Raw genomic sequence first — 21,955 nt, 5'->3', positions numbered from 1 at the left:
TCGCCGGACGTTCCTTACTGGCCATCCAGGCCTTTTTGGAGGCAAAATGGACCGGAATCCTGGTGAACTGTGCACATTTATTTTCCCAGTCAGCTTCTCTCCGATACTTTGTGCAAAAACGTTTTGACAAGAACTGGGAGTGACAGTAAGATTTTGCTGCCCTGAGCAAAGTGACAATTTGTCGTAACATTCACTCCTCACTTCAGTTCCTGAACAGACGCCTAGTAACGTATATAGACAGCATAGGCGAGGCACAAGCTTTGATTCTGCCTGTTTATTAGAAGAGTAAAGTGTGAACAGGTCCGCCCCTCTATTTGTGTTACACTTCACGTTTAACAGGCCAGTCTGGGAGTAGGTTTAATTAGCACATGAGGGAAAGTGGACTTTAAAGCCATGAAAATGAATCTGTGTCACCTGCAGGTCATGTGTTTAAATGCTGAATAGGTCAATTTAGATTTTCATCATTACGAGGTTGATATACTGAATACTTTTAAGTTGGTTAACATTAGCATCACCATCTTAAAAAAGGAAAACTTTGATATCAAGTGCTATATTAAAGAACCAGTTATTATTTTAAATAAAGCCACCTGTCATATAGGGGTGTTCATGGGCTTGCTCGCAATGAATATTCAGAAATTACGTACTTTGCAGGCAGGGAAATCCACCACTTTGGAGTTGAGTGCTATGCTTAAAGTTGGGCTAATCGTCATGTTTCCACTGATGGAGCCTCTGTTTTCTTTACCGGTGGAAATCTTTGATTTTGACCAAGAAGCTTTCAGGGACCTTATGATGAAGGTCAAATCTGGCTCCACTGAAGAGTGCTGCCCCCCGAGGATCCTAAAGGAAGCCTTTACGGCTTGCCCAGATCCACCCATGGCCTTATTAAACCTCTCACTATCTCAAGACTATGTTCCCAACACTTTAGAAGAGGCGTCAGTCATCCCTCTCCTGAAAAAACCAGGAGCAGACCCCGGGTCTCTCACAAATTACCGTCCCATCTCTTTGATCCCTTACATGGCCAAACTACTTGAAGCTCATGTAGCCAAAAACTTGTCGGCCTTTTTGGAGGAGTCAGACTACCTGGACACTCACCAAGCAGGGTTCCGCCCTGCACACTCTACAGAAGCAGTTATATTATCAGTCTTGGACCAATTACGACCAAAAGCGGATGGAGGATCTCCCCAAGCACTTGTGCTTCTGGATCTCTCCGCCGCGTTTGACACGGTCGACCACAACACCTTGGTCGATCGGGTCATGGGCTGGAATCCAAGGACTAGCCCTCAAATGGATAAGCTCCTTCCTATACAACCGCTACCAAGCGGTCCGTCTGGGAAACTTCACAACCTCCAAGATTAAAAATACATGCAATGTCCCCCAGGGCTCCTCCCTATCACCCCACTTATTCAATCTATACCTTCTCCCACTCATCCATGCACTTAAGGAAGGAAAAATTCAAACCTTTAACTACGCGGATGATTTTCAGTTAATCTTCCCAATCAATAACTCCCCCACTACTGTCCACGAATTCCAGACAACAATGCTGTTCATCCGTGACTGGATGAACAGCAATCACCTTAAGCTTGAATCCGGACAAAACGGAAGTCATCCTCACAGGTGGCCTAACGAACCCCTAGAGCCCCCTTTTTTGGCCTAAAGATCAGGGACAATCCCCCACCCCCTCTACCTCTGCTAAAACCCTGGGGGTAATAATCAACAGCGATCTTACCATGAACAAACAAATTGGAGCTGTGGTCTCTACTTGCTGTTTCCAGCTAAGAAAAATAAGAAAAAATAGTAGATTCCTTAGCCAGGAAGCATAGATTCAGGCAGTCCTTGCGATGGTAATATCCCACATCGACTACGCCAACTCCCTTTATTTCGACATCCCGACCTACCTCATCAACCGCCTTCAAATGGTTCAAAATCAGGCGGCCAGGCTGGTCCTTCAAGCAAATAGGAGCCAACACACCACCCCACTGCTAAAGAAGCTACACTGGCTCCCTATAACCCAGAGATGCGCCTTCAAAGTGGGATGTATCATTTTCAAATCCTTGAATAATAAAAATCCTAAATTCATCGATAATTTGATCAACAGATACATTCCCACTCGCAACCTGCCATCTGCCCATCTGCACCTTCTGGCCATACCCCCCTTCAGGCTAAAACGCGCTGGAGGGTCAAGATTCGCCACCCTAGGCCCAAAATTATGGAACTCCTTAACTCTGGAAGCTAGAGCGTGCACAGACCTCATGAGATTCCGGAAACTACTCAAAGAACAAGTTACTTACCTTCGGTAACACTTTTTCTGGTAGATACAGTATCTGCCTGTGGATTCCTCACCTTGTGAATATCCCCTTGCGTCAGCAACATCCGGAAATTCTTTTTGTAGCTTCGCGCCGACGTGGACGACGTCACAGAGGCACGGCATCGCGCGTGACTCCGCTGACGTCACCGACACCATAATAGGCCCACGCCGGCGTGATGACATCAGTTCCGCCCTTTTTCCGTGCTTTCGAGGCACACGGGCGGAGCGATGACAGTAGATATATACACAGAATACACAGTACACAAATGTCAAGATAACACAAACAGTGTGAAACCAATGCAGGAAAGCAATTGAAATAAAACATTTCCTTTGACAATAAAAAATATTTACATTACAGTAACTCAGGTATAGAAGAGTGGACAACGGGGAGGCGGGTGGGTCAGTGAGGAATCCACAGGCAGAAACTGTATCTACCAGAAAAAGCGTTACCGAAGGTAAGTAACTTGTTCTTCTGATAGATACATCTGCCAGTGGATTCCTCACCTTGTGAATAGAGTCCCACACCAGTCCCCACTCCCGGAGGAGGGGGTCCACTCTCTTATACCAGAAAATCCTGCAGGACAGAGCGAGCAAAGTGGCCGTCCCTCCTCACCTCAGCATCCAAGCAGTAATGCTTCGTAAAAGTGTGGAGGGAGGTCCAAGTTGCCGCCCAACTAATGTCCTCAACAGGTACACCTCTAGACAAAGCAGATGTTGATGACTTTGCTCTAGTAGAGTGAGCTCTTATGCCTTCTGGAGGTTCCTTACCAGCAAGAGCGTAGCATATCTTAATGCACAGGATAATCCATCTTGATAGCGTGCCCTTCCTTTCTTGCAGCCAGCAAAACCAACAAAGAGCTGGTCATCCACACGATAGTCTTTAGTCCTATCGAGATAAAAGCTCACCGCCCTCTTAGGGTCCAGACGGTGTAGTCTCTCCTCCTCCTTGGAAGGGTGAGGGGGAGGATAGAAGGTAGGAAGGGTAATGGACTGTCCTAGATGGAAGGGAGTTACCACCTTAGGCAGAAAAGCAGCCCTGGTCCTGAGTACCATTCGTTCAGCGTGAATAGTCAAGAATGGGGGCCTAGAACTAAGAGCTTGAAACTCACTTACCCTCCTTGCCGAGGTGATTGCTACAAAAAAAAACAGTCTTAAAAGACAGAAGCCTCATGGGACACCTGTGTAATGGTTCAAAAGGTGAACCCATCAAATAGGTCAAAACAAGATTCAAGTCCCATTGAGGCACAATAAATGGAGTAGGAGGGAATTTGTTAGTCAGAACTTTTATAAAACGTAACACAATAGGTGATTTAAATAAAGACGGCTGGTCCGGCAAACAAAGGAATGCCGACAAGGCCGATAAATAAACTTTTACAGTTGAAACAGCAAAGCCCTGCTGGGCCAAATAAAGAGCAAACTGAAGTATGTTGGACAAAACAAGCCCTCAAGGGGTCAATAGATCTCTCTCCACACCAGGAAACAAATTTGGACCACCTATAAGAGTAGATAGACTTGGTGGAGTCACGCCTGGCTGATAAGATGACATCCACCACATTAGGTGGGAGAGAAAAGGAATTTAGGTTGCCCCATTCAATCTCCAGGCATGAAGGTGTAAGGTCTGGAGGTGGGGGTGTAGAACCTGCCCCTTCATCTGAGAGAGTAGATCTGCCCTGAGAGGGAGACGGAGCGGCAAGCAAGAGGAGAGGCGGAGAAGATTTGTGTACCACACCCTTCTTGGCCAATCCGGGGCGACCAATATGACTTGGGCCCGGTCTTGGCGAATCTTCCTCAGAACCCGAGGAATCAAGGGTATGGGAGGAAACGCGTAAAGTAGTTTTGAGTCCCAACTCAACTGAAACGCGTCCCCCAAGGCTCCCTGTATCAGAAACTGGAGACTGCAGAATGATGGGCAGTGAGCATTCTCGAGAGTAGCGAACAGGTCCACCTGCGGAGTCCCCCACATCTGAAAAATGTAACAAACTACCTCTGGATGAAGCCTCCACTCGTGGTCGGTCGAGAACTGCCGACTGAGACTGTCTGCACGCACGTTCAGTACTCCGGCCAGGTGATTTGCCATCAGACAAATCTAATGGTTCTTAACCCAGGACCAGAGACGCAGAGCCTCTCTGCAGAGACACTGCGACCCCACTCCTCCCTGCTTATTGATGTACCACATCGCGGTCGTGTTGTCCGTCAGGACCTGAACCGACCGCGAAGGGAAGGGAGGAAGGCCTTGAGAGCTAGACGTATTGCCCGCAACTCTAGAAGGTTAATGTGAAGCAACCTTTCCTCCGGAGACCAAAGACCATGGAAGCATGCTGAGGTGACTTGATTAACTTGTGACGTGCAGGAGAGGTTTTTGTCCAGCAGAAACCCGAGGTTTCTGACCTTCTCAGCTGGAGTCGGGCAAGAGCCAGCTTCCGGGGGCCACCATAAGTGACTCCAGATCAAAGGCTTCTGACCAAATTCTATAACTTCGGTCTTCTCTGTATTTAGTTTGAGAACATTTTGACTCATCCAATTTTTCACGTCGAGAAGGCAGTCTCTGAAACGCCCTGCAGTAGCTTCAATAGATTCAGAGACAGACACAATAATTTGCGTGTCGTCGGCGTAAGACACTAATTTTAAACCATGGGATTTTATTAGGTCGGCCAAAGGTGTTACATACAGATTAAATAGAGTTGGTGATAATGCCGACCCTTGCGGGACACCTCCAGGGAGAGTAAATTCCTCAGATGAGTCCATCCCAATGTACTTGTTGGATTCTGCCAGTTAGAAATGATGCTAGTAGGGCCAAAGCGGCATCTGAAATGCCCAGTTTTTCCAATCGACTCAATAAAACCGAATGGTTGACGGTGTCGAACGCCGTGGTTAAGTCGAGTAGTATAAGGGCCGTTCTTCCACCGTCATCCATCGTCTTCCTAATGTCCTCCGTTGCCATAATGAGTGCTGACTCAGTTGAATGGCACGCTCGAAAGCCATGTTGTGTAGAATCTAGAAGGTTGTTATGCGTTAAAAAAGTCATTAATTCTAGATTCATAGCTTTCTCGAGGATTTTAGCTGGTAGAGGTAGGCAGGATATGGGCCGATAGTGTTTGGATTCTGTGGGATTAAGCGTTTCTTTCTTGAGAATCGGGCGGATGCAGGCTTTTTTCCAAATTGAAGGAAATTTGCCCAGGCTGATAGCCTTATTTAATAAGGAGGTCAGAACTCCAGTTATCGCTTTTGGGATTGAGTGTAAGATGTGCGGGGGACATGGATATAGAGGAGATCCTGACTTCATCTGTAGGAGAAGATCAGCGACCTGCGGCTCCTTTAGGGCGGGAAAGCTGGAGTAGGCAGGGAGGGTGAGTGAGGGTCCTTCCCTAGTGTCCGTGATCAGGGGCTGGGTTGGGATTGCGAGGGTGTTAGTGCCAGTGTTGGAATTCATGGCCACGATGTTGAGACCATCATATACTGCCTACCACCAACTCTGCCTAGTCCTGCTACATGCCAGCCCATCACGGAAGAGCCCACATCGATATTGAGTCCTGGTGTTGTGTTTCCCGCTGAGTTGGGATTGGACTTTTGGACCAAACTTGAACACATTTTTAAAAAGACATGTCTCCCCATTTATGACAGACTTAACTTGATAGAAAACAGGCTTGCAAGTCTCTAATTATCGCTTGCTTCGGCTCAGGCACGGGGTGGGAACCGGGATAAAGGGATAACAGAAAAACAAAAGAGATTATCTAAGCAAACTAATGAATCTGAAATTCCCTCTACCCCTCTACCTACGAGTAATGCAGCTGATATCAGTGCCCCTGTTCTAATCCTACTTCATCTCATCTAATGATATTGCAGTGACTAACCACATTGTGTTGAGTGGAAGGGCATTGATAGAAGATGGGAGCAGGGCTATAATTGAACAACGCCAAGCGAACAATAATATTTCTCATGTTCCATCAACAAATGGGTTACCGCCTATAGATCTTCCCCTGGTATCCACACCGTATGTGTGGTTCTTGCGGGGGGTCCCACCATTGAGCCAGGGTAGAAGGGAGGAGTATATGGAGCTTAAGAACAAATGTATCCATTGCCTTAATTACAACAGGCCTTTTCCCCCTAAGGTATCTACTGAAATTTTGTTTGCAAGGCGCGTGGATTGGATTGGGCCACGGAAAAAGTCTATCGAGGGAGACTGTATAATTATTGATTTTAGGGACAGAAGGGCTGCCTACTGGCACCAGGAGTCGACTCGACTCGAAAAAGATAGACAAAAATGTCCAAAATGTTAATAAAAAAATGACTAAAGGTACGTGCTTTTCCCGGATCTGCGCTAGCTGGCGCGGAAAAAAGAAGAACTGACGTCAATACGCGAGGGTGGCGTCTAAGTACTCCAGCGACATCATTCCGGCGATCACGACGCCGACGACGGACACGGAACTGCAGACGAGGCCTACCGACGTGCAGGGGTACTGCTGACGAAAAACTTTCCGGATCCAGTCTGACACCTGGGGGTAATTCTAAGGTAAGGAATCTAACACTAACGTGTTTCTTTCAGATTCTGTCTTTCAGATACAAGCTTTTTTGGCCTAAAGATTATCTCCAGTGTGGAGTTTCTCATGGTGAGATAGCGTTTTTCTCTGCAGCTTTTCTGGCATTCAGAACACTCATAAGGTTTTTCATCAGTATGGAGAATCGCTTATGGTTAGTGAGGCTGTGCTTATCAAATAGGAATTTCTAGTATTCACAGCATTGGTAATGTTTTTTCCCTGTGTGCGTCTGCTCATGTAGTGAGATTGTGTTTTAAATTGATGCTTTTCTGGCATTCAGAGCACTAAAATATTTTGGTGTGTTTTCTTATGGCGCTTGAAATTATCTCTTCCTCTGAATCTTTTCTGACATTTAGAGCACTGATAATTTTCTTCCCCAGTGTGGATTCCCATATGTTTAGTGAGATTACATTTAAGGCTGAAAAATATTTGGCATTCGGAGCATTGTTAAGGTTTTTCCCCAGTGTGGGTTGTTATATGCTGAGTGAGTCTGCCTTTTACACTGAAACATATCTGGCATTCAGAGCACCTATAAGGTTTTTCCCCAGTGTGGGTTCTTATATGGTGAGTGAGACGGATTTTTTCACTGAAACATTTGTGGCATTCAGAGCACCGATAAGGTTTTTCCCCAGTGTGGGTTCTTATGTGATTATCGAGACTGTTTTTATGGCAGAAACATTTTTGGCATTCAGAGCACTGATAAGGTTTTTCCCCAGTGTGGGTTCTTATATGCTGAGTGAGATGGCTTTTTTCAATGAAACATTTGTCGCATTCAGAGCACTGATAAGGTTTTTCCCCAGTGTGGGTTCTTATATGCTGAGTGAGACTGAGTTTGTATATGAAACATTTCTGACATTCAGAGCACTGATAAGGTTTTTCCCCAGTGTGGGTTCTTATATGCTGAGTGAGACTGAGTTTGTCTCTGAAACATTTCTGACATTCAGAGCACTGATAAGGTTTTTCCCCAGTGTGGGTTCTTATATGCTGAGTGAGACTGAGTTTGCCTCTGAAACATTTCTGACATTCAGAGCACTGATAAGGTTTTTCCCCAGTGTGGGTTCTTATATGCTGAGTGAGACCGAGTTTGTCTCTGAAACATTTCTGACATTCAGAGCACTGATAAGGTTTTTCCCCAGTGTGGGTTATTGCATGTTGAGAAAGACTTCTTTTGTCAATGAAACATTTCTGGCATTCAGAGCACTGATAAGGTTTTTCCCCAGTGTGGATCTTTGTATGCCGTGTGAGAGTATGTTTTAAACTGAAACATTTCTGGCATTCAGAGCACTGATAAGGTTTTTCCCCAGTGTGGAATCTCACATGTGCAGTTAGAAGTGATTTAAGTTTGAAATGTTTTGGGCATTCAGAGCACTGAAAAGGTTTCTCCCCAGTGTGGGTTCTTACATGAAAAGTGAGACTGTTTTTGTGAATGAAACATTTCTGGCATTCAGAGCACTGAAAAGGTTTCTCCCCAGTGTGGGTTCTTACATGAAGAGTGAGACTGTTTTTGTCAATGAAACATTTCTGGCATTCAGAGCACTGATAACGTTTTACCCCAGCGTGGATCTTTACCCCAGCGTGGATCTTTGTATGCCGTGTGAGAGTACGTTTTAAACTGAAACATTTCTGGCATTCAGAGCACTGATAAGGTTTTTCCCCAGTGTGGAATCTCACATGTGCAGTTAGAAGTGATTGAAGTTTGAAATGTTTTGGGCATTCAGAGCACTGAAAAGGTTTCTCCCCAGTGTGGGTTCTTATATGCCGAGTGAGACTGTTTTGGTCACTGAGACATTTCTGGCATTCAGGGCACTGGTAAGGTTTTTCCCCAGAGTGGATTCTCATATGTTCAGTGAGATAAGATTTACGGCTGAAACTTTTTTGGCATTCAGCACACTGGTAAGGTTTTTCCAAAGAGTGGGTTAATGCATGTCGATATAGACTCGCTTTGTCACTAAACCTTTTTTGGCATTCAGAGCACTGATAAGGTTTTTCCCCAGTGTGTATTCGTATGTGATGTGTGAGCCTACTTTTTAAACTGAAACATTTCTGGCATTCAGAGCACTGGTATGGTTTTTCTATAGAGTGGGTTAATACATGTCGAGAAAGACTTTGTTTGTTACAAAACCTTTTTTGGCATTCAGAGCACTGATAAGGTTTTTCCCCAGTGTGGATTCTCATATGCTCAATGAGATAATATTTACTGATGAAACTTTTTTGGCACACTGAGCACTGAGAGAGGTTTTTCCCAGTGTCCATTCTCTCAAATTCAGTGAGATGAAATTGATGGCTGAATTTTTTTTGGTACAGGTAACTTATTTCCCCAACTTGGGTTATTTTGCTTTGATTGAGGCGGGTTTGAACACTGAATTTGTTCTCACAGCCTGTGTTTTTATAAGGTGTATTTCTAGAGTTACATTTAGTTTTCTCTTGCTTATATGCCACCGTAAGATTGAACTAGATTTTAGAGTCTGGCTTGTTTAGATAATGTTCAGTATTTATCTTTAAAAGAAATCGTGTGTAATCTGCTTAACATTTGAATTAAGCAAAATATGTCTGGAAGCAGCCCTGTAAAACCTGTTGAAATGTTTCTAGCAGATAAAAGTCTTTTGGTTATAGCCTCTCCGGCAGCAACTTATTTTGTGACTGAAGTTTTTCTCAAATCTATTTGTATAGGTTCTTAGCAATGCAGTGATAAGGTGTTAGTCTGACATTTAATGATTAAACTGAGAAGTACCTTTTTGCACTGACGTAATGGCAGTAACTGAGAACATTAGAACATGCACAGTACTATTGTGGCTCACCAGTCGCAGAACATCAGTTAATTATACCCTTTCTATGTTTGGTGTAAGGTGTAGTTCTGAAGACGAGGATTTATTTACATTAGCTATAGCGCAACGGTGCTCATTTCATCCATTTTTATATTTAACAGTTTTACATATCACTCCTGCACAACAGAATGTTGAGGCGATTTACATAGAATTACAGAACAGTACACATTAAAAAGGAAACAATCTGAGATGGTCATGAAAACAATAAAGTTGTGAATTTTTAAGGTTTTCGCCAGAGTGAGCAGAGTGGGTCGAGGTGTTATATCCAGAGGCAGATAGTCTCAAACTTGTGTAACTGGTTAAAAACGGTTGTTGAACAAAGGTGATTTTCCAATCTTTTGGTTGTTAACGTGTCAGCTTCGGAGTCTTCTTGTAGCGTCTTTTTTTTGATGGTATCCAGAAGAAACCTTTTGTTGTAACTTTCTTTTATGCAGTGTGTGCTTCCTCTCTAGAATTACATGATGCTTTAGATGAACGTTATTCTGTCATGCTGAGGCAATTTGTCTTTCTGATAATATTTCAGATGAGGATGCTGAAGTGGTCTTTCTACATTATTTCTGGTGCTGTGTGCACAGATATGGCTTTGCTCTGGGTTAATGAAATGCAAAATTAGAGACTTCACTTACAGGTAGAGTACTTTCCTCGCCACACTTAGATTTTTGGAAATTATTTAAACGTAGAATGCTGGATGTCCTTCAGTTTTTCAAAATATTCCTTCTTATGGCACTGACATTTAGTGGCTTAGTGCTAAATCTTGCTTTCTTCGTCCGTAATTTCAATCACCTATAGTATTAAAATTAAATAGTTAATAGATGTACATTTCCCAAAATAATAATTCACAAGCCAAATCAATGAAGGATTTTTAAAATGTTGAGCTGTTTTTCAGACAGAGCAGAGTGTAGAATGGTAGCTTGAGAGTACTTGGATGTAGGAGTGAGGATTTGTAGAATTTTCAGCATTTTATTAAGCTCACAAAGGATACCCTATGGAGTTGTAACATAGAATCCCAAAGGCAGATATTAAAGTCATATGGACTGGCACCAAACTGATATTAAAATAATATACACTATTAATGAATTTGTAATGCAAATTTCTGGGCCGGGAAGGACTCCGCCACGGACAACAGGCATTCTCCCCTGCCCTGAGTTACCGCCTACTTGTATCTGGTATCCTGACTTTTGAGTTTTGGCCTCTGCCTCAAACAAATCTATTATGTGCTGCGAGGACTATGCCTAGACCTATCCCTCGACTATGGTCCAGAGTATGAATCAAGGGCAATAAAATGAAGGCGTACTTTCATGTGTTCATTTTATTCCACCTGATTATCAGTTGTTAGGTTTTCTGCACCTGGAATTACTGGGTGCAGAAAATCAGGACACAATTATTTTCCAGACAGAAAAATTAGACTGAAAAGACGCATGAGACTCTGGGGGTGCAGCAGAAGCACCCAAGACTTATGCTGTTTTCTTTACTAACTGGGGGAAAAACACAATTCTTCCCTCTGTTGGTGTTCACAGTCGTTGTCGGCCTATGATTCGGCATTGAGTGCAGAGCGTATCGAGTAGAGCCGAGGGGCCGAGCCAAGGAGGAGTTAACGAGCAAGAGGAGCGGAGCCTGGGACGACTGCCCGGGTTTGTTTTGTGACCAGTTCCCGCTCCCGAAGGTTTCTCCCGCTTCACCCGCGTCCTGTTATACGGGCGCTTTAAGTTCGACAGATCTGTTTTGGGGGCAGGAACGGCAACTGCCGGCACCGCAGTGCTAAGGCACTGCTGGTGCTGCTTGTGCGGCGGACGCTGCAGGGGTCAAAGGAGCCTTGGCCTGCGGTGCTGCTGGTGCGGCGGCTGTGACGAGGGACATGATTTTCAAGGACCACAAAAAGAGGAGTATAAGGACCTATCATTCATAAATGGGCAACACCATAGCCCAGGTACTCAGGTACCTGGAAGTGGGAACGCGGGAGCAATTTGGGATTTATTCTTCAAAACCTCGCAATTAAATCTGGAAGCTTTAACATATCAGTCCAACAAAATGGAGGTCCAAATAGATCTCTTGAGGGCTATGGCATCCTCTGTTGCCGGAATTGAGCAGAAGATAACAACGCAAAATAATCTAATAGTAAGGGCACAATCTCAGCCAATATCTACGTATGCAGAGTGTAGTTGTGCCCCGCTAATTAACAAACTTGCTACCATTCCGGATATTTTAAAAACGATAATTGACAATGTAAAAGGGAATTTTCCTAATGTGGGAATTCAACCCATCAAGACCGACTGCCCCTCTAAAGATACAATAAAATGTAAAGACAATACTGTTGTTGTTAAAGAAAAAATAGATGATAAAACAAAAGATCAAGAAGTGATACACCTATGCTGGACACAATCAACATTGACAAACGCAGTCCAGAAGTTCATCTATCAAAAAGACAGGAAAAAACAACAGAAAGCAAGAAATAAAGCTTCTAAAATTATAAAAAAATACAAATTCATCAGATATAGTGAGATTGAACACTGGAAACAACCATGACCAAATATCATATTGTGAAGGTGAGGGTAAACAAATGTTACCAACAAAACCCTTTTACCCTCTATTTAATAAGGATCTATCGGAGGTAAAAGCAGTTATGAAAAATAAATGCTTAAACAAGCAAGCTGATCGTATGGAAATGATAGAGAATGGGAAAATTCAGTCCTTAGAAATGCTGCAAGTGGAGGAAAGTAATAAACAGGTGGAAAATAAGCCATCACTATTGGAAACAAATAGAGCAAAGAGTGAGAGTATTAGAGAAGATGAAACGAATAGAGATTTGTTAAAAACCTGGAAGGATATTAAATTACCACAAGATCTGGGAACCAAAACGAAGCAGTTACATAAACATCGACAATCATGGTCTCAAACTGTTAGTATTCATAATGGAAGGTTAATTGAACATGCTCAAGGTGAAAATAGTCTGCAACAAATTAAATTAAATAACCCAGATAAAAAAGAAGGAGTGGAGCAGGTAATTTTTACGCCAGAATATCAATCTAGGGGTAATAATGATATCTTGACTCGTGGGAACATATTAAAATTGTGTAATGCAGTACCCTCATTAAAGAAAATTAAATGTACCTGCATAGAATCAATTGAATTAGACACATCAAGAATAATAATCGCGAATCAACATTAGTAATTTGGACATCTTCTACTGCCGCCAGCCGTATTATGCAAGAACATAATCTCTTTCAGAACTGGGGATTAAAAATAACTCCCCTGCAATCTTCCTATCCTAGCCCTTTTATTTCAACAAAATTACAAAATCATAACTGAGAACCGAGAATAATAAGAAATACTCCATATTAAAAAACCCTATAGGTATGACCAACAGGCATCTTTTGAAATAATTAGAGGGAAAAAATAGGAGAATTATTATTTGACACTGTCAAATTAGGTTGGCTAACAGCAGCCCTCCATAATGTCAGGCAGGATTGACATCTACAATCTGAAGTTTCTTTAAGGGGGCCAACAATTATGAATGAAAGGGTCCGATTATGTTCGTGGAATATAAATGGCGTTCAAGCAAAGATTCAGAATAACCAATTAGCTACTTTGTGCTGTTTTCAAATCATTTGTTTACAAGACACTTGGGCTTTAGTTCCTTTTAGATTGGAAGGGTATAGGTTTATTACTCATTAGCTAAGAGAACAAGTAACTATGGCAGACCTTGTGGGGGTTTGGCTATTTTCTATATCAACTGAGCTAAAAATGGTAAGTGAAATGGACGTCCCAAGTCAAAAGGATGATCTAATTGTCAAAATACGATACAAGGAGCAAAATATAATTAAATCTCGTGTAGTAATCAACGTATATAATCACGAAGAACAATGGCGACCAATTTGATAATTATGATAACGCAGCAAATGGACAATGACACCCAAACTGAGATTATTATTACCGGGAAATATAACATGAACATGCTATGGTCTTACGATAGAGATGTTGAAATACAATGGCAAAATTACTTATGGTCAATTCCAAGATTATCATCAACAATGGGTATGAGGGAACAAAAGAATGAAAAAATCGGCAAGACTCTTGTAAAAGAATTATACATCATAGGTTTAAGGGTGCTAAATGAGCAATTTCCCCAAGATTCGCCATCAGCATGGACTTTTCAAGAAGGGTATCATAGGTCTAGAATAGATTATACCATAGCATTGTTGCATCTATTTCATACATTTCTGTCTTATCAGATAGTGGGAATAGATATAAGCGACCACGATCAACAAATAATGGAGTTAAACCTAAATGGCCTAAGATTTGAAAACTATATTACACTTCCGGGAGAAATAACGACAGTAAATTATAAGAAACTTTATTGGTCAGATAACACCAAAGATTCTATTACAAACACTGCGCAGGCAATTGTTGATTTTCACTTTGAAGGAGATTATTCGAATGCTGTCGAAAAATGGTCTTTCTTCACACAGCAATTAATTACCAGTCAATCTCAATAATATGCTAATAAAGGTTAGTGGAGGACAAAAACAGCATGTTCATTGGTGAAAATTTAGTTTGAAAGCCATCAATTAAAAATAATACGTAACAGAATCCTGAGATTGGTAAAAAAGCTCCCAGTTAATTTAATTTACAGAGTAAAACTTAAAAAGATAAATACAGTAGTAAGGAAAATGGTCTGGAAGGACAAAATGCAAGAAAAGCAATTGTTGTGGGCAAAAGCTCTATATGCTTGCAAAAGGAGTAATCCAAGAGCCTTCTGGATTCTAGTAAACAAACTGAGTAGATCTAGTTGGAAATCTACTTCATCAACAGTAACTGAATCTGAATGGGTATCATTCATAGATATGCATTTGAATCCTACTCCTAAAATGGCTGTGAATTCTACTGATTGGGCTATGAATTGGAGGAGAAAAGAAAGATAACTCAAAACCAAGTATGTATATTAACAAAGAATCAGAGATCCAATGGTGCCCCAGGCCCAAGTGGGATTCCCGCTGTGTTGTATAAGGAGAAAGCATCATATTAGTCGAGCTATCGAACAGCAGTATTTAATTATGCTCTCCAATCAAGAACAGTCCCCGAGGCATGGAAGGGATCTATAATTTCTCCTATATATAAAAGTGGGGATTGGTCCCTCCCATCCAATTACAGATTAATTACGCTCCAAGATACTGAAGCTAAATTAGTTGCATCGGTTCTACTTAAGGAGTTAATTGATTGGGCTAATGAAAACCATTTAATTCCACCGAACCAATCGGGTTTGTACACGGTCGAGGTACAACAACAAATGTGTTAACACTGGGAATTTTAATGGAAAAATATCAAACAAAAAAATAGCCATTATATTTATGTTTTGTTGATTATAAAGCTGCCTTTGACTGTGTAAATAGGCAGATTTTATGGAGGAAACAGGATTGTTATGGCATTAGCTTCAGCCTTGTAAATGCAATACAATTGTTATATACCAATACTTGGACAAGAGTCCGGCTTGGGAATGGCTCAAAACTTTCGAGGAAAATTTAAAAAACTTTAGGCTTAAAGCAAGGGTGTGTTTTAGCTCCATATTTATTTAATCTATTTTTATCAGACTTTACCCTTGCAATAAACAATAAGTTAGCAGACTCACCAAAGCTGGCTGAGAAACAAATATCAAACTTATTATACGCTGATGATGTCGTCCTGCTAAGCCAAACAAGGGTAGTACTGCAGCAATTAATAAACAAAACATCAATGTATTCAATTGAGAACAAAATGACAATAAACGAAACAAAAGTAATGGAAGTCAGTACCAAGAAACGGAAGGGCAGTCAATTCAAGTGGTACCACCAAAAGAGGTAGCTAGATAAAAAGTTAAATGTATTAAATATCTTGGGATACTGTTTGACGAGAAAGGATCTTTCTCATACCATAAAATGGAGATGAAGAAAAGAGCCAAAAGTCTACAAGGGGCTTTTCGCCAACTTTATAGCTCCTTGGGAGGCCCAACTTATACCCCATTAATAAAAGTAATAAAAGCGAAATTGCTCCTGAGCCTTATATGGAAGTGAAATACTCAGTGTTTTGGATTCTGCATTATTAAATAATGCTATTACAAATACATTTAAACATCTGTTTCGGCTTCCACTTAATGTATCACCTGCTCAGATAAGGCTAGAATTTGGCTTTTGTAATCAACAATATGCAAGAATGGGTCAGTATGTTAAGACCTGGAGACAAATCAAAACTAATATCAATACCCCAATGTGCATATTTTTGTGGAAAGAAATGCAACAAAATGAAAAAATTGTCCTTCTGTAAATATCTGAAAAAAGCTCTTGAAGAATTGTCAATTGCTGAGATCTGGGAAATGTCTTTAACAGTACATAGTTTAAGAAAATAAATAACAAATCAGTTAAATATTTGTCACTTTTAAAAGATAAAGAACTGTTTATTAAGAGATCCCACGCATGCATGTTGGTCCAGGAATGTACAAGTCTTAAGATCCAACTATATTTATAAATACCATGGTCTCTACAAACCAAAAACACCTTTATGAAAGCACAATTCGGCAACTTACCTGGCTTAGTGCCCTGGCTGAGACCATCTAAGCCGACTATGTGCAGAGTATGCAACCTATGGGACGAAAGTATTTTGCATTTTGTTTGTATATGTGCAGTAATGATGACAGAAAGAAAACGATATTTGAAAAACTGCTTCATTGACAGAGGTGTTCGTACCTGCAGACATGCCATGGTAGTTTGTTTTAGACCAACGGTTATTAAGATGAACGCCAATTTTACAACATTTTTAATACTTGTTAAAAAGAAGTTGGATACTTGTGAGGTGCCCACAGGAAATCTGGAAGTCTAAGATAATTAAGGACAACATTTAGGACAATTTTTATGATATCACACATACATTACAGAAATATTAATTGACACTATTTATATTAAGTCCTGGAAAGATGACGGTCTGATGTAATGTCTATAAATTGTGTTTATGTTAATCAAACTAATTTGGATTTTTTGAAATGTTAAAATTATTGGTCTGTATTTTAAAGTGGTGTGTTTTCTTTAAGAATGTAGTAATTGTAAGATTTTTGTTAATCATGTAAATACAATTTACCTTACTCCCTCTGTTAGAAAATGCTTTCCCCTTCCCTCCCCTGCTTCACCTATCTCCCCCCAACCAACCACATGCATATATCTACCACCTGCTTAAAATAAGTGGCAAATAAAAGCAGAAAAACACTATGAAATAGTGAATGGCATGTGGTTTGACAGGCAGAAGAACCTATTCCTCGTGGCAACTCTTCAGTCCATTGCGTCAAACTTGTAACTAGACGTTACTGGGGTAAATCTACCACAAAGTTAAAAAAAAAACAATTACATGAGACTTTTCAGCCACTCCAGTACTGTGCAACTTCTAACAAGGGGCTATGAGAGGTCTAGGACGGGTCCTGTGACCTGGAGGGTCACACCAAGTGTGCCCTTATTTAAGGCAGAGGACTGTCATGGGTTTAACAGCTAGAGCGGTGGTGGCAATGCACCCTGTTGTAAGGATCAATAGCCTGATGAGATCTTTGCATTATGGTCATTGGAGTGGCGTCCTACTGACACACCCATGTAATGCTCCATTTCTATGCCTGTGCCCAGACTTTGCGCCAACATCAAGTGCATGTTTAGGGTGTTGGTGTGCGTAGGATAAATGCAATGTGAGAGTGCAACAGAGTAAACCGCTAGTCTGAGGGACACCCCCACCCCCAAGACGCTCACAACAGTTCAAGGCAGAATCTAATACTCTACGACAACGTGATTGTTGAGGCCCAGTTGGACGATTGTGTGCTGCCAACCGGCCCGTTCAAGATTGCATTTGCCAAATTCCTAACACAACTGGGTCTGAATCTATTGGCTTACTGGAAAGCCTGTGTTGGGCTTTTAGCGGCTGAATTCCTGACTACTCTGTGTCAGAGGCCCATGAGGGACTACAACTACCCCAGTGTTGAACACCCTGTCTGAGCCGGCCACAGTGTGGGCTCAATTGCTGACAGTCAGGCCTCCAGAGGGGCTGCACTTACCGACAGGCCAGGTGTGACTGCTACTTTGGGACTGCTGATCTTCAGGCAACTGGAAAGAAAAGACAGAGTGGGTGCCCTACTGAATGCAGCCCTACATCCAGGACAAAAGTGCTCCACAAAAGCCTGCTGGTGGGTCACTGCTCTCTCGAGTGTTCGGGCGTGCCATTCAAGTGCCGGGAAACAGGAAAGAGACTCAAGCAAGACTGACTCATCCTGTGGAAGGGTAAGATGTTTACGACAGAGCATATACGCATTGGGGTGACTGGAGTGACAGAACTGCACCTATACTATATTCATGATACTCCTAAATGCCCATAGAGGGGAAGAGGGGATCAGAACCGGACGCACCTGCCTGCAGCACATGGTAGTCTGGCGTGCCTGCACTATCTTTCCACCCAGACTGTCCATAAAGTTGATTTTAGTGCCCCTACACACATAGCAGGGGGAATCTCAGACCATTCGCTGGTGGAGATGCAACTCGATGGTCCGGTTGTGGACTTCATGCTACCCCCAAGGGTTGATCTGTGATATTTATAAGACAAGATGTTCAAAGCTCGTATGAGAGATGGAGCAGACTTCTATTTTATGGAGACCGGGCGGCCTGTTGAATCAGCTTGCGTGCTATATGATGAATTCAAGGCAGTGATTCGAGGCCAGACACAAGCCTTGATTGGGGGAATGCCGAAGGAACGTAAATTGAAGTGCGAGGCTCAGGACAGGGAAGGTGCTTTCCTGGAGGCACGCTTTGCAAGTGGGGAATGAGATTCTTTCCCATTACACCATCAACTGAAGCAGCACACATTAAGAGCACTAATGGAAAATAGCGGGCACTCATGCGCTGGCTACCCAGCATTGTCTCTATGATGTTGGTGATAAAGCCAATGAGTTGCTTACATGGTTAGAGAGACAAGACAAAGGACGGAACTGGATCCTTGAGGACACTGACAACAAGGGGACGGAAATACTGGGAGAGACTTCCTGAAAGACCTGACCCTGCCAATGCTAACAAATAAGGACCTAGACCAAGACCTGACAGGCTAAATAAATAAGCAGCGGGACCTGATGAGCTCCAGTTAGAATTATATAAAATCATGATGGATAAAATCAGGGAGTACCTCAAGAGTATGTTTCAGACTGCCTGAAAATAAGGGTGTCTCCCGGAGGACCAAAGAACGTCTGAGGTGGCAGTCATCCCAAAAAGGACGAACCAGCAACTGAGTGTGGGTCTTATAGACTTATCTCCCCGCTTAATATTGAGACTAAGGTACTTGCGAACGCCCTGGCGATCTGCCTCCGTACAGTAATTGCAACAGTGGTTCATCCTGATCAATCGGGCTTTATACCACACCAGGGAACGCGCTTAAATCTCCGACACCTTAATGGAGTACCATATGCAATAAGGGATTCCTTTGCTGAACCAGTGGCGCTACTGTTTAGCTCTTGTATGTGGCCCCTCTATCGCGCATGGGCGTCAATAATACAGTCTACCGAGTCTTTGCCGTCCGACAGGGATGTTCCTTGTCTCCTATGCTCTTCGCACATGTTTGGGTTCACCAGGACCTCTCATATGGGATATTCCCGATTATCAGGTTTTAATATCAACTGGAAGAAGTCCTTAATATTCCTGATGGTGGCAGGGACCCTGCGGCTGCAGTCTAGGTACACAGTTCGAGTGGCACTACATGGCTTTAAATATTTGGTTGTGGTGTTTACAAGAGAGCACAGGCAGGAACATACTCCCGAAATTAGACCGTCTTCGCTGGGATGCCCCACACTTGCGGGCGCTCCCGCTCTCCTTACTGGGCTGGGTGGCCCTATTTAAAGTGATGACCCTCCAGGATCTCCTGTACATTGTGCAAAAAATGTCCTTTAAGATCCCACCAGACATTTTTTTTTCAAAAGGTAGTCTGAGAACTTCGGCTCCTGCTGTGGGATGGCGGCACGTCACGCTGAGTAAGTTGCAGAGGGGAGTTTATTAAGATGGAATGGCGGTCCGGAGCATTCACAAGTATTACTGGGACACGCAGCTGGTGACAGTCAACAACTGGGTTTTTGCGGACTGTGAGGATCCTGCTTACCGGGTAGATAGATTGGCCATGGGCAAGAGAGGTTACCCCACCCTGGTGCTGTATCGAAGAAAGTATGAGTGCACCCTACCTACTCATACCCAAACATTGGAAAGGGCGTGGAAAGAGGCTACTAAGTATTTAGGCTGGGAAGGTAAGCTGACTGAATTTACTCCAGTGTAAGATGGTGATCTCGTAAGTGCAGTGGGAGGATTGCAGGGCTTCATAAAATGGGGATTGATTAGCTTAGAACGGCCGGGCGATGTGTGGAGGGGACAGGCACTTGTGTCCTTCACGATCCTACAACAAAAGTATAAATTAGGTGACTAAAAACGGTTCTGACATTTGCAGGTGGCCACGGTCTGCAAAGTCACATCCGGGAAGGGGGGCAGTTGCCTGATGCATCCCTACTGGTGGGCCAGCTATTAATTGATCCCCTGACCAAAAAAGTAATCTCAACCATCTATAGGAAGTTGAACTACAATTCTCTGGATGCCTTGGGGATGCGGAGAGCTGTGCGGGAGAGGGATCTAGGAAAGCTTGGCGATGGCGATTGTGTTGAGGCCATTCAGGGTGTCAGGGAGTTGGCAATTAGAACTCATTTTTGTCTAATTTAACTGCAGATACTGATACTGCCAAATCAATTACCCTGTTTACATTAAAGGGCAGCATGAACTCAGAGCTCAACAACAGACTCAATTGAATAAATGACCAGCACACTGCTTACCTTGCCAAGACACAGGTACTTTGTAAAACTCTTTTTATTGAACGAATGCTCAATCGATAGTGTTGACACCGAACATACGGTGCACATTAGTGAGAGTGATTAGACTAAAAACACAAAGTCTGCAAATATAGAGTGAGTAACATAGCTTGGCTTGTCCTGACACTCCCTGGCCAAATCCCACTACATAAAACTAGATTGCCCTTTATTGAAGGCAGGTAGTCCTCCGAAGGTTCTGGAGGTCGTTGGGCCTGCAAGACGAGTTTACTTTTGATTCAGGTTCATCCAGGGATGCAGACAGGCCAGTAGGACTGGGACCAAGTCCATAGTTCTCTACAGAGCCTCACCAGCAGAGAAGGCCGCGGTGCCCGGCTCTTCTTAGGTCGCCAAGAACTGAAATTCAGGGTCTGGGGATGCCACCTAAAATCTTGATTTAAGGGTGTTACAAGGGAGTGACAGGTAGAGGCTAATGGGCCCCTTTCCTGGGGTGTCTATACCCTCTATCATGCCCACCTGCTGTGCGAAGGGGACACAGTCCTAGCCCTGATTGGATAAGTCCCACCATCTTCAAGATAGTGGGCACTACAAAGTGTACTTCACTTCGCCTCTAGCACCTGAGGGGTGGAGTTGACAGAGGGAGCGGGGGTTGCACCTCCTGCTCTATCTAAGGTTTCCCACCTCTCCTTGCACCTAAAAGGGGTGAGGACAGGAAGATCGCTTGCTCCCTCTAACAGGAGAGGCTGGGGTCGCATTACCAAGGCGGCAAGGCCTTTGAAAATTCCTGCCACAGATGGCTCTGCCTGACCAGGGGGAGGTGTGAGCACCTCCACCCAGGAAAGGCATTGTTATCGACCTCGAAGTGCACAGGCACTCTACCCATGTGGACAGAACACTGTCTGGTGGTAGCAGGCTGGCTCAGGCCAGTCGGTGCCCATACTAAGGATTGGTAGATCTTAGGGGACACCTCTAAGCGGCACTCTGTGTGCAATTTTTTATAAATCGGACACTGCAATCAATGCAGGTTTAATATGCTGAGATGTTTGCTATCAAATATCCCATATTTCAGAGCAACGCACTTACTACAGAGCTTCCCTGGTCACTTGCAATATCCAGGAATCGACAAGGATATTGCTGGGGCATATCTGCTCATGCAGTCTGGACATCGTTAACGTTAATAGAACTTCAAACATGGGAGGTGGGAGACCCACCACATTAAGAAGGAGTCCCCTGTCCTCCAAACTCTAAATAAGGCACTTGCTCAGCATTGGAAGCGTCTATTTTAAAGCTTTTGAGTAGCTGATAGTTACCAGTGGTCGGCAAAATGTTATACAAGCTGCAAAGTTACACAGATCTCGGTTGAAACCCTTAGTACAAACAGAGAGTGGAGGTAATAAAGAAACTGCACGGGCAGGGGGCAGGATTGAAATAAAATTAAATGAAAAAGGCT

The 21,955-nt window shown here is 43.0% G+C and overlaps 2 protein-coding genes across 1 annotated transcript in view; one reads left to right on the top strand and one right to left on the bottom strand.

Moving 5' to 3' along the window:
* The window catches only part of LOC144806644 (uncharacterized), a 352,101-nt gene that overhangs the window by 217,714 nt on the left and 112,432 nt on the right, over positions 1-21,955 (top strand).
* LOC144806646 (uncharacterized) overlaps positions 1-21,955 on the bottom strand; it is a 195,014-nt gene that overhangs the window by 134,844 nt on the left and 38,215 nt on the right. Inside the window, 1 exon segment of the mRNA XM_078672969.1 lies at positions 7,354-10,448. Within this exon segment, the coding sequence (XP_078529095.1) occupies positions 7,354-9,093 (1,740 nt within the window). The 5' untranslated portion in view covers positions 9,094-10,448.

The sequence above is a fragment of the Lissotriton helveticus genome, unplaced genomic scaffold, assembly GCF_964261635.1.
Source record: "Lissotriton helveticus unplaced genomic scaffold, aLisHel1.1 SCAFFOLD_590, whole genome shotgun sequence".
Taxonomy (NCBI): domain Eukaryota; kingdom Metazoa; phylum Chordata; class Amphibia; order Caudata; family Salamandridae; genus Lissotriton; species Lissotriton helveticus.
The sequence above is the reverse complement of the archived record's forward strand: the minus strand, read 5'-3'. Positions and strand labels throughout refer to the sequence as shown.